Below are 15,012 nucleotides of genomic sequence, written 5' to 3'. Positions count from 1 at the left end.
CTAGCCCACTTCTACTTTTACCCCCTTTTCACCTTCCTCTCACCAGCCAATCATAGTATGGTATTAAAATGAGGCAGCCAATCAGCATGTAGATGCAAGCTTCTGGTATCAATTTCGAATATGTGTACTGGTAGTTCAAAAGCCTTCATTTCAGTAGTTGCCAGGGTCGAAGATACATTTATAAAATAGCATAAGTCTTTTGCTTCCTAACTGCACACACACACACACACACACACACACACACACACACACACACACACACACACACACACTCACTCTGCACAATCATCATCACAATTATCTCTATTATATATACATCACGGTAAATTGCGTTTCTCTCTCTCTCTCTCTCTCTCTCTCTCACACACACACACACACACACACACACACACACACACACACACTCACTCTGCACAATCATCATCACAATTATCTCTATTATATATACATCACGGTAAATTGCGTTTCTCTCTCTCTCTCTCTCTCTCTCACACACACACACACACACACACACACACACACACACACACACACACTCATTCTCTTTTTACCTCTACCTTGTCTTAAAATTTTAACATACAGCACGTGTAAGTAAGAGGGACATTATTTTCACATATGCTTCAATGTTATATTACACAGGGAATGAAAAGAAAAAACAAAAGTACTGTAAGTTTCGTACAATGAATCACAATAGACTTTGAAAAATGTTTCACATGTTACGAGAGGTGACTGAAAAGTAGTGACTCCACCATCGTAACTCTTCAACATTGGTATGCGGCAGGTACTGGCTTTTTCCGTAGCCTCTTCTCTACAGCTCCAGTTGGCGGAAAGTCTTAGCATTTGTTACAGTGTAAAGTATGTAACGCTGCGCAGACGGTCGATCAGTGCGATTTGAGCAACGTGCAGTCATTGAATTTGTGGTGTCACCGCCAGACACTACACTTGCTAGGTGGTAGCCTTTAAATCGGCCGCGGTCCGTTAGTATACGTCGGACCCGCGTGTCGCCACTATCAGTGATTGCAGACCGAGCGCCGCCACACGGCAGGTCTAGAGAGAGACTTCCTAGCACTCGCCCCAGTGGTACAACCGACTTTGCTAGCGATGGTTCACTGACAAAATACGCTCTCATTTGCCGAGACGATAGTTAGCATAGCCTTCAGCTACGTCATTTGCTACGACCTAGCAAGGCGCCATTACCAGTTACTATTGATGCTGTAAAACATGTACCGTCAAGAGCGATGTTCACCATTTATGGATTAAAGTTAAGTATTCCAGCAGCTACGTACGTTTTTTTGCTAAAGTCTAATTTCCTTGTCTTGTTCCAGACCTCACGCCAGCCTGCGTGAGCTAAAACGCGTGCCTTTCGGCTTCCTCTAGTATACCGGGTTGGCCCTCTTGCCAACCCACAACAGAATTCTTGACAGCAAAAGGTGTCACCACAAAGGAGATTCGTCAGAGAACGAAAGCAGTTTATAGTGATTGTGTTGATGTGAGTACTTTGCGTCGTTGGACGAGTAAGTTTAAAACTGTTGAGGCGGGAACATCTGACCTGCGTGACAAACAAAGAGTTGGACAGCAACCACCGAGTTTCACAAGCAAAATATTGACAGATTGATTCAGGACGGTCGTCATATCACTCAAAGAGGAATTGCAAGCACAATCGGCATTTCACGTGTGGGTCACATTATTGCTTCACGGGCCACCACAGCTGAACTTCAGAGACTGAATCACACCACCGTACGGCATCCTCCATACAATCAAGATTTACCACGGTCTGACTTCCATCTGTTCTCGATAATGAAAGAAGATCTGCGGGGACATCATTATGCTTCTGTTGAAGACGTTGAGAGAACTGTGAGACTGTGGTTGCGGAAACAGAGTGTCGACTTCTTCCGTGACGGCTACAGAAACTTTGTTCATCGTTGGCAGACATGTATCCAATTGGCTGATGATTATGTGGAAAAGTGAATACTGGTAATTGAAGATAACATTCTAAGGATTATTTATGCGTTTGATTTATTAAAATATTCCCATCCAAACCATTTAAGGAAGGTGGAGGCATCACTTTTCATTCAACCCTCGTATGTTGTCACATGCAGTGGAAACATACGTATTTAATACGAATTCTATACCATCTTCAACACGTTTTGGAATATCATTTGTTGCAGACGGTGGGATGTTAAAATTTGAGTAAAGATTTGAGGCATCTCCTTTGCATAACTGAGTTTTGACTGGTGTATCTGCCTCAATAAAATCGAAATGGCACTCAATTGAATTTTATGGGCAAACTGCATAATATGAATAATACGTCCTTAATGCAACGATCAACTAGTTTATCATACTGGAACAGATATAGTTCAGTATATTTAATACATTCATACCTATCATCCGCTTTACAAACTACATCAAAAGTGGTACTACAAGAACATTGTGTGTCATTACAGCGTAAAAATTGTACACTAGAATAATTTGCTTGCTCTGGCCATCGGTTTGGGCCAAACAACAACTGCACGTATTACATGGAATAATTATTATCAGGACTGCATTTACATGTAGGCTATGTAGGCTACAGCCTAGCGGCATACACCACAAAACTTTTAAGTAAAAACTTCACTTTTTTTCAATACTACGAAGCAAAGTCCTTTCACAACGGATTAATATCGTAGAGGTCTCTGACAAAAGAGACGAATGAAGTGCAAACAACAGGGTATCTATACAACACCTGGACAAAGAAAATGCGTAAAAAAGAACGTAAAAAAGTAAACGTCTCAACAATGAAACCGTCAGATCTGTTTAACGAGAAAAATAATTTTCGACATTATTTGGCACTTACAGGGGATAGGCAAAATAACGTGAACACCTGTACTTACTTGGGAATGGTTTATTAATAAGGGGTTGGACCACCATAATACAGCTGCTATTCTTTTTGGAATACTGGCATATAATGATTGTAGAGTCTCCAGTGGAATGTTATGCTACTCTTCGATCAAAGCCTCTTCTAACCCCTGTAGAGACGAGGGAGGCGGAAATCTGCTCTGGAGTGGCCCACAAGGATTTGATAATGTTCAAGTCCGGGGACTGTGCTGGCCGGGAAAGACGCTGCAGGTCAGTTGCATGCTCCTCATACCACGATTGTACTGTCCTGGCTGTGTGAATTGGTGCACTATCGTCCTGAAATATGACATCATTGTTGGGGAAGAACAACTGAATCATGGGGTGGACCTGATCACCTAAAATGTTCACATAATCGTTGGCTGTAATACGGCCTTTGAGAGTAATTATGGGACCAGCAGAATTCCATGGTATGGCTGCCCACACCATTGGAATCAATCAAACAATCAGGACTGTAGGATTCTTTTGGCGGTCTCCAGACGTAAACCCGGCCCGATGTTGAAAATAGTGAAAACATTGACTCGTCGGACCATATGACGTGTTACCACTGATGAGCCGTCCAACGTTTATGCTCCTGACACCATGTTTTACGCTTCTTTGTGTTGGTTGTCGTCACTAATGGGTTCAGTATAGCAACTCGTCCATGAATATTCGCATTATGGAGTTCTCGGAGGCCAGTGTCGTTAGATACAGGGTCTCGAAGATGGCTATTGAGCTCTGTAGTCACTTTAGCCGCCGTAGTTTCAAGTTGTTCTGACACAATTCGTATTAGCGTACGACGATCTCTGTCATTTAGTTGTGATTTGCGCCCACTATTACGTTTACACGATGATGTCTTTCCTCGTTTTATGTAGGCTGTCATGACTGTTGAAACATTTGCTCTTGAAACATTCAATAAGTCAGCTGTCTTGGTTACTGACGCTCCAGCTAATCGGGCCCTCACAATCTGCCCTCTTTGGAACTCTGCTAGGTCTTACATTCCACGTCGATCTCGGCTTCTGAATGCAAATACGAAGTGTACACTAATAGTAAATAACCTGCTGTTGCCTAGTCCGTACTGAACACGCACAGTCAGCGCGACACATGTCTTACCTGCGTAGTTGACCGTCAAACACAACCATACCTTTACTACCACTGTTCATATTATTTCGCCTATATCCTGTACTTGTTAGAAAGTAAATTAGATAAGCTCACCAGTTGTAAAATTAGTCACCGTAGTGTGCACACGCAGATGAATCGTTAAGCCTTTATAATGATGCAGCAATCGAGTCAAGTGTTGATCGTGCGCTCACCGCCTCTGTGTGGGCATAAGGCAGTAACGGTCAATGACACATTTATGTTTCAAGCGGACATTGTATGTAAACATGGGTAAATACACACCTGGAAATTGAAATAAGAACACCGTGAATTCATTGTCCCAGGAAGGGGAAACTTTATTGACACATTCCTGGGGTCAGATACATCACATGATCACACTGACAGAACCACAGGCACATAGACACAGGCAACAGAGCATGCACAATGTCGGCACTAGAACAGTGTATATCCACCTTTCGCAGCAATGCAGGCTGCTATTCTCCCATGGAGACGATCGTAGAGATGCTGGATGTAGTCCTGTGGAACGGCTTGCCATGCCATTTCCACCTGGCACCTCAGTTGGACCAGCGTTCGTGCTGGACGTGCAGACTGCGTGAGACGACGCTTCATCCAGTCCCAAACATGCTCAATGGGGGACAGATCCGGAGATCTTGCTGGCCAGGGTAGTTGACTTACACCTTCTAGAGCACGTTGGGTGCCACGGGATACATGCGGACGTGCATTGTCCTGTTGGAACAGCAAGTTCCCTTGCCGGTCTAGGAATGGTAGAACGATGGGTTCGATGACGGTTTGGATGTACCGTGCACTATTCAGTGTCCCCTCGACGATCACCAGTGGTGTACGGCCAGTGTAGGAGATCGCTCCCCACACCATGATGCCGGGTGTTGGCCCTGTGTGCCTCGGTCGTATGCAGTCCTGATTGTGGCGCTCACCTGCACGGCGCCAAACACGCATACGACCATCATTGGCACCAAGGCAGAAGCGACTCTCATCGCTGAAGACGACACGTCTCCATTCGTCCCTCCATTCACGCCTGTCGCGACACCACTGGAGGCGGGCTGCACGATGTTGGGGCGTGAGCGGAAGACGGCCTAACGGTGTGCGGGACCGTAGCCCAGCTTCATGGAGACGGTTGCGAATGGTCCTCACCGATACCCCAGGAGCAACAGTGTCCCTAATTTGCTGGGAAGTGGCGGTGCGGTCCCCTACGGCACTGCGTAGGATCCTACGGTCTTGGCGTGCATCCGTGCGTCGCTGCGGTCCGGTCCCTGGTCGACGGTCACGTGCACCTTCCGCCGACCACTGGCGACAACATCGATGTACTGTGGAGACCTCACGCCCCACGTGTTGAGCAATTCGGCGGTACGTCCACCCGGCCTCCCGCATGCCCACTATACGCCCTCGCTCAAAGTCCGTCAACTGCACATACGGTTCACGTCCACGCTGTCGCGGCATGCTACCAGTGTTAAATACTGCGATGGAGCTCCGTATACCACGGCAAACTGGCTGACACTGACGGCGGCGGTGCACAAATGCTGCGCAGCTAGCGCCATTCGACGGCCAACACCGCGGTTCCTGGTGTGTCCGCTGTGCCGTGCGTGTGATCATTGCTTGTACAGCCCTCTCGCAGTGTCCGGAGCAAGTATGGTGGGTCTGACACACCGGTGTCAATGTGTTCTTTTTTCCATTTCCAGGAGTGTATAAGGCCGTGACACAGCGGCAACAAAGGGGGATTTGTGTTTGGCATAGTCCGTAGTCATACGGTGTGCAAAGTTGCTGGATTTGTTGGTGTTTCGCGGCGAACTGCTCAAGGTGTCTACAAATAAGAGTATAACGTACGTGGCCACGAAACACGACGCCAGAATTGTGGTCGGAAAAAGGAATCCCTTGAGTGAGACGTAGCAACTTCAATCTTTAGTAAGGCTCACCGCTGTGTGAACAACTATGACAGGAAAAATATTAGCTGCTATGACGCACCATGTACGTCAGAAAGGCGATAGAAAACGAGCGTCCGGGAGATACAGAGATCAACATTCTATGGGATGTATATATTACGGAAATCGTCGAAATTCAAGGACCGTTCAGACAAACCTTTACCTTGCACGATAAAAACCAAATAAAAGATGGCATGCCACAGTGATTACAAAAATTCGACCATCAAGATCGAAGGCGAACTCCTTTGGAGCTGCAAACCATGCAGGACATTCAGCTACGTATCCACTCTTAAGAATGCATATAGAATCATACTGGTGTAACAGGGTGATGAGCTGATGGAATGTGATGGCATGCAACGGCATGAGAAACTGTTTGTCGTGAAGCTTATCGTGAAACTGGCTGTCCTTTAAGACGTAACCGCAGACAGTGCGATAATACGTTTCAAATGCACGTACATTGTTGACCTCAGAGGCCTGCTTTCTTGTTTAATCTCCTATACGAGGTGCGACAATAAAGTAATGAGACTGATGTGAAAAAAAATGTTGCTTACCATTTTAGTCATGTTTAGTGTTGTCTCCTTCAAAGTAGTTCCCTTATTGCACACACTTTTGCCAGCGCTTCTGCCATTGATGGTAACATTTCTGGAAATCATCTTCTGTAACATCCTACAAGACCCTCGTCACAGCTTTTTGGACGTTTTGTGTTGTTTGAAAATGGTGTCCCTTGACCGCCGTTTTGATTCTTGGAAACAGAAAAAAGTCGCACGGAGTGATATCTGGTGAATAAGGTGGCTGTGGTAGTGCTGAAATTTGTTAAAAAATGGTTCAAATGGCTCTGAGCACCATGGGACTCAACTTCTGAGGTCATTACTCCCCTAGAACTTAGAACTAGTTAAACCTAACTAACCTAGGAACATCACACACATCCATGCCCGAGGCAGGATTCGAACCTGCGACCGTAGCGGTCTCGCGGTTCCAGACTGCAGCGCCTAGAACCGCACGGCCACTTCGGCCGGCACTGAAATTTGTTTTGAGGTTAAAAATTGCTATACTGTCAGAGCAGTATGCGTTGGCGCATTATCGTGATGCAGAATCCAACTATCAGCAATGTGGGCACAGACACGAAGAACTCTTTTACGAAGTCTTTCTAAAATTTCTTTGTAGTAACATTGGTTAACTGTTTGTCCAGGAGGCTCCCACTCTTTAGTAAGAATTCCCTTGGAATCAAAGAAGGACACAAGCATGCATTTCACTTTTGACTTTGACATGCAAGCTTTTTTTGGTCTGGGTGATCCCTTTGAGCACCATTGAGAACCTCGGCGTTTTGTCTCTGGATCGTACTGAAAAAAAAAAAAAAAAAAAAAAAAAAAAAAACTTTCGTGACCAGTGACAACTTGGCTCAACAATTCTTGATTGATTTCCGTTTGCTCTAACAGATCGGCTGCCACATTTTTCCGTGTTTCTCGCTGTTGTGCTGTGAGATTTTTGGCGACCATTTTTGAACAAATCTTTCTCATACCAAGACCTTCAGTTATTATTAGACGAACAGTTTCTCGATTGATGTTCAGTTCTTCTGCAGTCATTTTCACGGATAATCTTCGATCAGATCGCACGAGTTCACGCACCTTGGCCAAGTTGACATCCGTCCATTAGGTTGATGGTCGCCCACTACGGTCTTCACCTTCAACATTCGTTCTGCCTTCACTAAACATTTTATGCCAACAAAAAACTTGAGCTCTTGACATAACCTCTTCTCCAATAGCGTTCTGAAGCTTACTGTAAGTTGTCGTCGCGTTTTCACACAATTTAATGCAAAAAGAAATGGCATACCGTTGCGCAATATTATGCGGTTCCATTTCCGTGACGAGAGACACAAACACATGTTAACTTATTACTGCACCACTCACAACTGAGCAGTTGCATCGATGTGCCGCTTGGACTAGAAGCAGCTTATAGACCAAGGTCAAAGATATTGTGCCTACAAAAGCCTACAGGGTTGCCACATCCTGAAAAGAAAATCAGTCTCTTTACTTTATTGTCGCACCTCATATTCTATAACTCATGCGTCTTATGCCGATGATTACCGAAGTTCAAAGTCGATTACCTCGCGACGTGCTGCCACGATCGCTACACGGCTCCCTGTAACATAATCCTCAGAGTTACGTTTCTGGAGACTGTTTGAGACGATGCCCAACTACAGACTGTCGACGAATGTCCGAGCATGCGGTTTAAGTTCCCAGATATGTCAGTGGCTCGAAGACTTTTTATGTAATAGAAACCAGTTCGTCGGCAAGAGTTCTTCAGAGATAAAGGTATCATCAGAAGTGCCCCACAGAAGTGTGAGAGGACCACTCTTGCTCTCTATATAGGCCTGTGTCAATGATCTAACGGATAGGGTGAGCAGCAATTTACGGCCATTCGCTGATGAGGCTGTAGTGTACAGGAAGATGATCGTTTAGTGACTGTTGGAACATACAAAATGACTTAGACAGAATTTGTAGTTAGTGGGATGAATGGGAGCTTGGTCTGAATGTAGAAAAATGAAGTTAATGCTGCTTCATAGCAAAAACAACCCTATAGTTCGAGTACGGCATTAGTAGAGTGCTGCTATACAAGTCAAATATCTTGGCGTAACGTTGCAGACCGACATTAAGTGAAATAACACGTTAGGCTAGGATGCTCGACTTCGTTTTATTTGGAGAATTCTGTGAAAGTGTAACTCATCCATACAACAGACAGCATATCGAACGCTAGTGCGATCAGTTCTTAAGTGCTGTTCGAGTGTTTTGGACTCCCACCAGATCGGGCCAAAGAAAGACACTGAAGCAATTCAGAAGCGTGCTGATAGATTTGTTACAGGTTGCAACTATTACAAAGATGATTTGTGAACTCAAATGGGAATCCCTGCAGGGAAGGCGACGGTCTTTTCGCAAGACACTATTGCTAAAATTTAGAGAATCGGCATTTTAGGCTGACTGCAGAACGACTCTACTGCCACCAACGTGCATTTAACATAAAAACCCAGGAGATAAGATGTGAGAAATTAGGTCTCGCACGCAGGTTTTTAGGCAGTCGTTTTTCCATCGCACCATTTGTCAGTGGAGCAGGAAAGAAAATTACTAGTTGTGGTACGTGGTGCCTTCCGCCACGCACCGTACGGTGGCCCGCGGAGTAAATATGTAGATGTGGATGTAGAAAAACAAGTATCCAGAGGCTGAATTTCTCCAGTGGTTGCAGGTGGTATTAATGGCAATTCAGGAGGGATGGTTTTCTCTTAAGGAATATGATTTTTATACGTAGACCAGGAATTGAGCAAAAGCAAGTTATTTTGACTAGTTGTTGGCCAAAGGCAGTGCTCATACCGTACTTGTAGTTCTCTTAGGCCCATTTTTCCACTCCTGCTTGCTGTGATGTAAATATTCCCTACTGACCTTGCAGGATCATGCATAGGAGGAAGAATCATAGGGGGTAGAGCATCTCCAACTTCTCGCAACACAATAAATAACTTTCCATCCAATTTACCAACCAGATTAACAGTCGGCAAAATTGTATACGAATGCGTTAAGGCATCAATATTAGTTGATATTCACAGCAGGTGTAGAAGAATGAAGCCGGAATATCCCTATAGCCGTCAGTGCAGGGCCAGTGAGACCTCGTCTGCAGCGCCATCTGCTTCCTGCAACGGCTGACGACGAATGACAACACACAGTAACCGAAGTTCCATACGTCGGTATCTATTTCAAACCCGTAAACATGTCGAGTTTTGTGCCTACGAACTACGATTTGCGGATAGCGTTGTTTTATGTTATCATTTGAAGGAAACTGCTGCAGAATCGCGTCTAAAGCTTGTTGAAGCTTTCGGCGAACGTGCTCTTGGGATAACATAGTGTTTCGAGTGGTTCAAAAAATTCAAAATTGGTGATTTTGACGTGAGAAACGACGAGGGCGAGAAACCACCGAAAAGTTCGAAGACAACTAATTGCTGGCCTTATTGGATGAAGATGATATTCAAACTCAACAGGAACTCGCGGAATAATTGAGTGTTTCTCTTCTGTTGAAAACTGTGGGAAAGGTGCAGAAAGTGGGAAAATGGGTTCCGCATGAACTGAATGACAGACAGCAAGCAAATCGAAAGACCACTTGTGAAATGCTGCTCGCCAGATACAAAAGAAAGTCGTTTCTCCAACGGATAGTGGCAGATGATGAAAAATCGATATATTTTGAGAATTCTAAGCGTCGTAAATCATGAGTGAATCCAGGCAAACCATCGACATTCACTGCAAGATCAAATCGCTTTGGAAACAAGACAAAGCTCTGTGTTTGGTGGGATCAGAATGGTTTTATCTATTATGAGCCGCTAAAATCTGATGAAACCGTTAACACTGATCGCTACCAACAGCAAATGATCGATTTAAATCGAGCATTACTTGAAAAACGACCGGGATATGGAAAAAGGTAACATCGCGGTGAACGCACATTGGAAGCGTGTATTCGTCATCGCCATACTGGCGTATCACCTGGCGTGATGATATGGGGTGCCACTGGTTACACGTCTCGGTCAACTCTTGTTCGCATTGACGGCACTTTGAAAAGTGGACGTTACATTTCAGATGTGTTACGACCCGTGGCTCTACCCTTCGTTCGATCCCAGCATTTCAGCAGGATAATGTACAACCGCATGTTGCAGGTCCTGTACGGGCCTTTATGGATACAGAAATGTTCGACTGCTGTCCTGGCTAGCACATTCTCCAGATCTCTCACCAATTGAAAACGTCTGGTCAATGGTGGCCGAGCAACTGGCTCGTCACAATACGCCAGTCACTACTCTTGATGAACTGTGGTATCGTGTTGAAGCTGCATGGGCAGCTGTACCTGTACACGCCATCCAAGCTCTATTTGACTCAATGCCCAGGCGTATCAAGGCCGTTAATACGGCAAGAGGTGGTTGTTCCGGGTACTGATTTTTCAGGATCTATGCACCCAATTTGCGTGAAAATGTAATCACATGTCAGTCCTAGTATAATATATTTGTCCAATGAACACCCATTTATCATCTGCATTTCTTTTGGTGTAGCAGTTTTAATGGCCAATAAAACGCAGTCTTTTGTTAGCCTTCCCACAACATTATCCGTGAGTCCCTTTCAATGTAAGTTGTTCGTAATAAAAGACTTTTAGGCAGAGGTGACCGGCGGCAACTGACGAGCACGTCCTCGGTCCACAGAGGTTCAACACCGAGTCTCGCGGGCAGTACTCGCAGACGCGGCGCATGCGCACGGCGGCGGCGGTGTTCCGTGCCGTCAGCCTGGAGCTGCTGAAGAACCTGTCGGTGGGCGCGGGCAGCGGTGGCACACACTTCGTGCGCTGCCTGCGAGCCGACTTGACGGGCGCTCCGCGCGGCTTCCAGCCAGAAGTGGTGCGCCAGCAGCTGCGAGCGCTCTCCGTGGTGGACACTGCACGCGCGCGCCAGAGCGGCTACCCCCACAGGATCACCTTCGCAGAGTTCATCCGCAGGTGAGTCTGCGGGTGCTCAACACAACTCTCTGGCCGTTAAAGAGCATTCCACCACTTTCACACGGCCGGCCACTGTGGCCGAGCGGTTCTAGGCGCTTCAGTCCGGAACCGCGCTGCTGCTACGGTCGCAGGTTCGAATCCTGCCTCGGGCATGGATGTATGTGATGTCCTTAGGTTTAAGTAGTTCTAAGTCTAGGGGACTGATGACCTCAGATGTTAAGTCCCATAGTGGTCAGAGCCATTTGAACCATTTGAACTTTCACACGTTTGGAATTTCAGTATGCACGCACTTCCTTATTGCATCACTAGCTGGTACCTGGCAACCTCACTTAGTCCACTTCCTTACTCATCCAAACTTTGCATCAGATAAGAAAATGAAATAAATCTACTGACAGTAAAACTGCAGAGGAATTCAGCCTTACGCAACACTCTCTTTTCACCCACACATGTTTCAGCATTTCTGTACCATCTTCAGTGGGTTTATTGTTTATGTTCTTTCCGAAAAATTGTTGTTACATTTTAACCTCTTCTTTGGATTATACGAACTCTTATCAAAAAAGTATTTAATTGAAAGGAGAATATAAGATGAATATCAACAAAAGCAAAACGAGGATAATGGAATGCAGTCGAATTAAGTCGGGTGATGCTGAGCGAATTAGGAAATGAGACACTTAAAGTGGTAAAGGAGTTTTGCTATTTGGGGAGCAAAATAACTGATGATGTTCGAAGTAGAGAGGATATAAAATGTAGACTAGCAATGGCATGGAAAGTGTTTCTGAAGAAGAGAAATTTGTTAACATCGAGTATAGATTCAAGTGTCAGGAAGTCGTTTCTGAAAGTATTTGTACGGAGTGTAGCCATGTATGGAAGTGAAACATGGACGATAAATAGTTTGGACAAGAAGAGAAAAGAAGCTTTCGAAATGTGGTCCTACAGAAGAATTCTGAAGATTAGATGGGTAGATCACATAACTAATGAGGAGGTATTGAATAGAATTGGGGAGGAGTTTGTGGCACAACTTGACAAGAAGAAGGGACCGGTTGGTAGGACATGCTCTGAGGCATCAAAAATTTTGCATTGGAGGGCAGTGTGGAGGGTGAAAATCGTAGAGGGAGACCAAGAGATGAATACACTAAGCAGATTCAGACGGATGTAGATTGCAGTAGGTACTGGGAGATGAAGAAGCTTGCACAGGATACAGTAGCATGGAGAGCTGCATCAAACCAGTCTCAGGACTGAAGACCACAACAACAACAACATTTATATCTGCAAAAGAAGCTATTATAAAGTGTCACACATTTTACATTAGTCTGCATGCAGAACAGAGCTGAGGCATACACTGGTCAGAAGAATTACGCGAACATGATTTTGGGCGTAACATTGCAGAGCGATATGAAGTGGGACAAGCATGTAATGGCAGTTGTGGGGAAGGCGGATAGTCGTCTTCGGTCCATTGGTAGAATTTTGGGAAGATGTGGTTCATCTGTAAAGGAGGTCGCTTATAAAATACTAATGCGGCCTATTCTTGAGTACTGCTCCAGCGTTTGGGATCCCTATCAGGTCGGATTGATGGAGGACATAGAAGCAATTCAGAGGCGGGCTGCTAGATTTGTTACTGGTAGGTTTGATCATCACGCGAGTGTTACGGAAATGCTTCAGGAACTCGGGTGGGAGTCTCTACAGGAAAGGAGGCGTTCTTTTCGTGAATCGCTACTGAGGAAATTTAGAGAACCAGCATTTGGGGCTGACTGCAGTACAATTTTACTGCCGCCAACTTACATTTTGCGGAAAGACCACAAAGATAAGATAAGAGAGATTAGGGCTCGTACAGAGACATATAGGCAGTCATTTTTCCCTCCTTCTGTTTGGGAGTGGAACAGGGAGAGAAGATGCTAGTTGTGGCACGAGGTACCCTCCGCCACGTACCGTATGGTGGATTGCGGAGTATGTATGTAGATTTAGATGTAGATCTGCCACACTCCATTGAGCAATAATTCAAGACTGAGTTATGTTACCAAATTATCCCTTTATCTTCCACAAATTAGGTACACCGTAAAACATCGTTACATCCTCAACCGTTTACATAAAAGAAACTGATATTTTCGACAGGTATCGAAAACAAAATGGAAACAATCTTCCATTTCATCATCCTGGCTGCTTTCCATTGGACTTCGATAGCTTCAGTAACGTGTATGCCCTCTACGAGCTTCTATCACTGCCTGACACCTATGTGGCATGCTCCATATAAGCCCAGAAAGATTACCCTGTGATATCAGTTCCTAGTCTTCAATGAAAGCCGATGAGAGTCTCCAGTGGAACAAGATGACCACGAACACGTCTGTCGAGCATGATCCACCTATACACGACGGGTTTAGGTCGGGATTCATCGTCGGTCATTCCATTACTTCACTGTTCGGGCTTACAAGACATCCCTTTTAACGCCCTCCACATGGGCCCTAGCTTTAAATGGACCACCACCATATGCAGCAGCCGCCACAAGATCCAACAGGATCTGTTCAGTGTAACGCCTAGCGATGAAGCCTCCATGGACAACGACAAGCTCCATATGGCTGTTAACACTGATGCCTCCCCAGAACACCATGGAACCTGTATCAAAATAGATTTCACATCTCGGGCTTTGGAACACGTGTTCCCTTAATTCTTTTGAACAGTGTATATCATTGAGTTTGGCTTTATATGTTGTTTGTTTACAGTATGTGTAAAGATTTTGGTTTTATAGTAAATTTGGAATTGAAGTGGATATATACTGGGTGCTTATAATTGAACTTTCCCTATTTAACACGTTAGAACACGGAAATTAATTACTGTACGAGTATCAAACTCCGTAGCATTAATGTCCAGAGTAATGGATGCATGATTTCCATGCGTCACAGCGCCACCGTCCAGTTCCAATTATGGCCGACAGGTGCCGTGATCAGTCATTGTGACTCATAGTCTGGCACTCCTGACCAGTCACAGTGCACTTGTTGACGTGTCATCATGAGCTTGGACAAAAGGAGCAGGACATTATTGGTGAAGCTCTACTATTAAAACAACAGTAATTCTGCAGCTCCACCTCGAGAATATCACCGGCTGAACGGATTACGGGAGGGTCCTCTTTCTCCACCTGCTGTGCGGACCATGATGAATAAGTTGGAATCAATTGGAGAACTGGGCATCACTCCGGAAAGAAGCCGATGACCAGCTGCACCACAGGTGGTTAATTAAATCGCTCTTGCTATGGCAGACAACGCTGCGCGCAATTCCCTATCGCGTGCGCGTGCTGTGTCACGACAGTTGAACATCCCGTGGTCCACTGTACGGAATGTGCTTCGAACTACTCTCAAATGTTATCCGTACAAGATCCATATCGTAGAGCAGCTTGCACCGCAAGGATTGAAGTTGACGACGGCTGGCCCTCGACCATGCTATGGACAGACGAGCTGATTTTTCTCTGATGGGTGACGTGAACACACAGAATTGCCGAGTGTGGGCATCTACATCTCCAGTCACTGTGCATGAAGTTCCACTGTGTAGTGAATGTGTCACAATATGGTGTGGCTTCGCGGCTACATTT

General features: G+C 45.3%; 1 protein-coding gene across 2 annotated transcripts in view; it reads left to right on the top strand.

The window, feature by feature from the left end:
- Window positions 1-15,012, top strand: part of LOC126456986 (neither inactivation nor afterpotential protein C) — a 390,163-nt gene that overhangs the window by 218,564 nt on the left and 156,587 nt on the right. For both annotated transcript variants that reach the window (XM_050092949.1, XM_050092948.1), the window contains exon 17: window positions 11,146-11,435. In XM_050092949.1, the coding sequence (XP_049948906.1) occupies window positions 11,146-11,435 (290 nt within the window). The remainder of the gene's footprint in view (window positions 1-11,145; window positions 11,436-15,012) is intronic.

Source organism: Schistocerca serialis, chromosome 2 (assembly GCF_023864345.2).
Source record: "Schistocerca serialis cubense isolate TAMUIC-IGC-003099 chromosome 2, iqSchSeri2.2, whole genome shotgun sequence".
In the NCBI taxonomy this organism is placed as follows: domain Eukaryota; kingdom Metazoa; phylum Arthropoda; class Insecta; order Orthoptera; family Acrididae; genus Schistocerca; species Schistocerca serialis.
The sequence above is the reverse complement of the archived record's forward strand: the minus strand, read 5'-3'. Positions and strand labels throughout refer to the sequence as shown.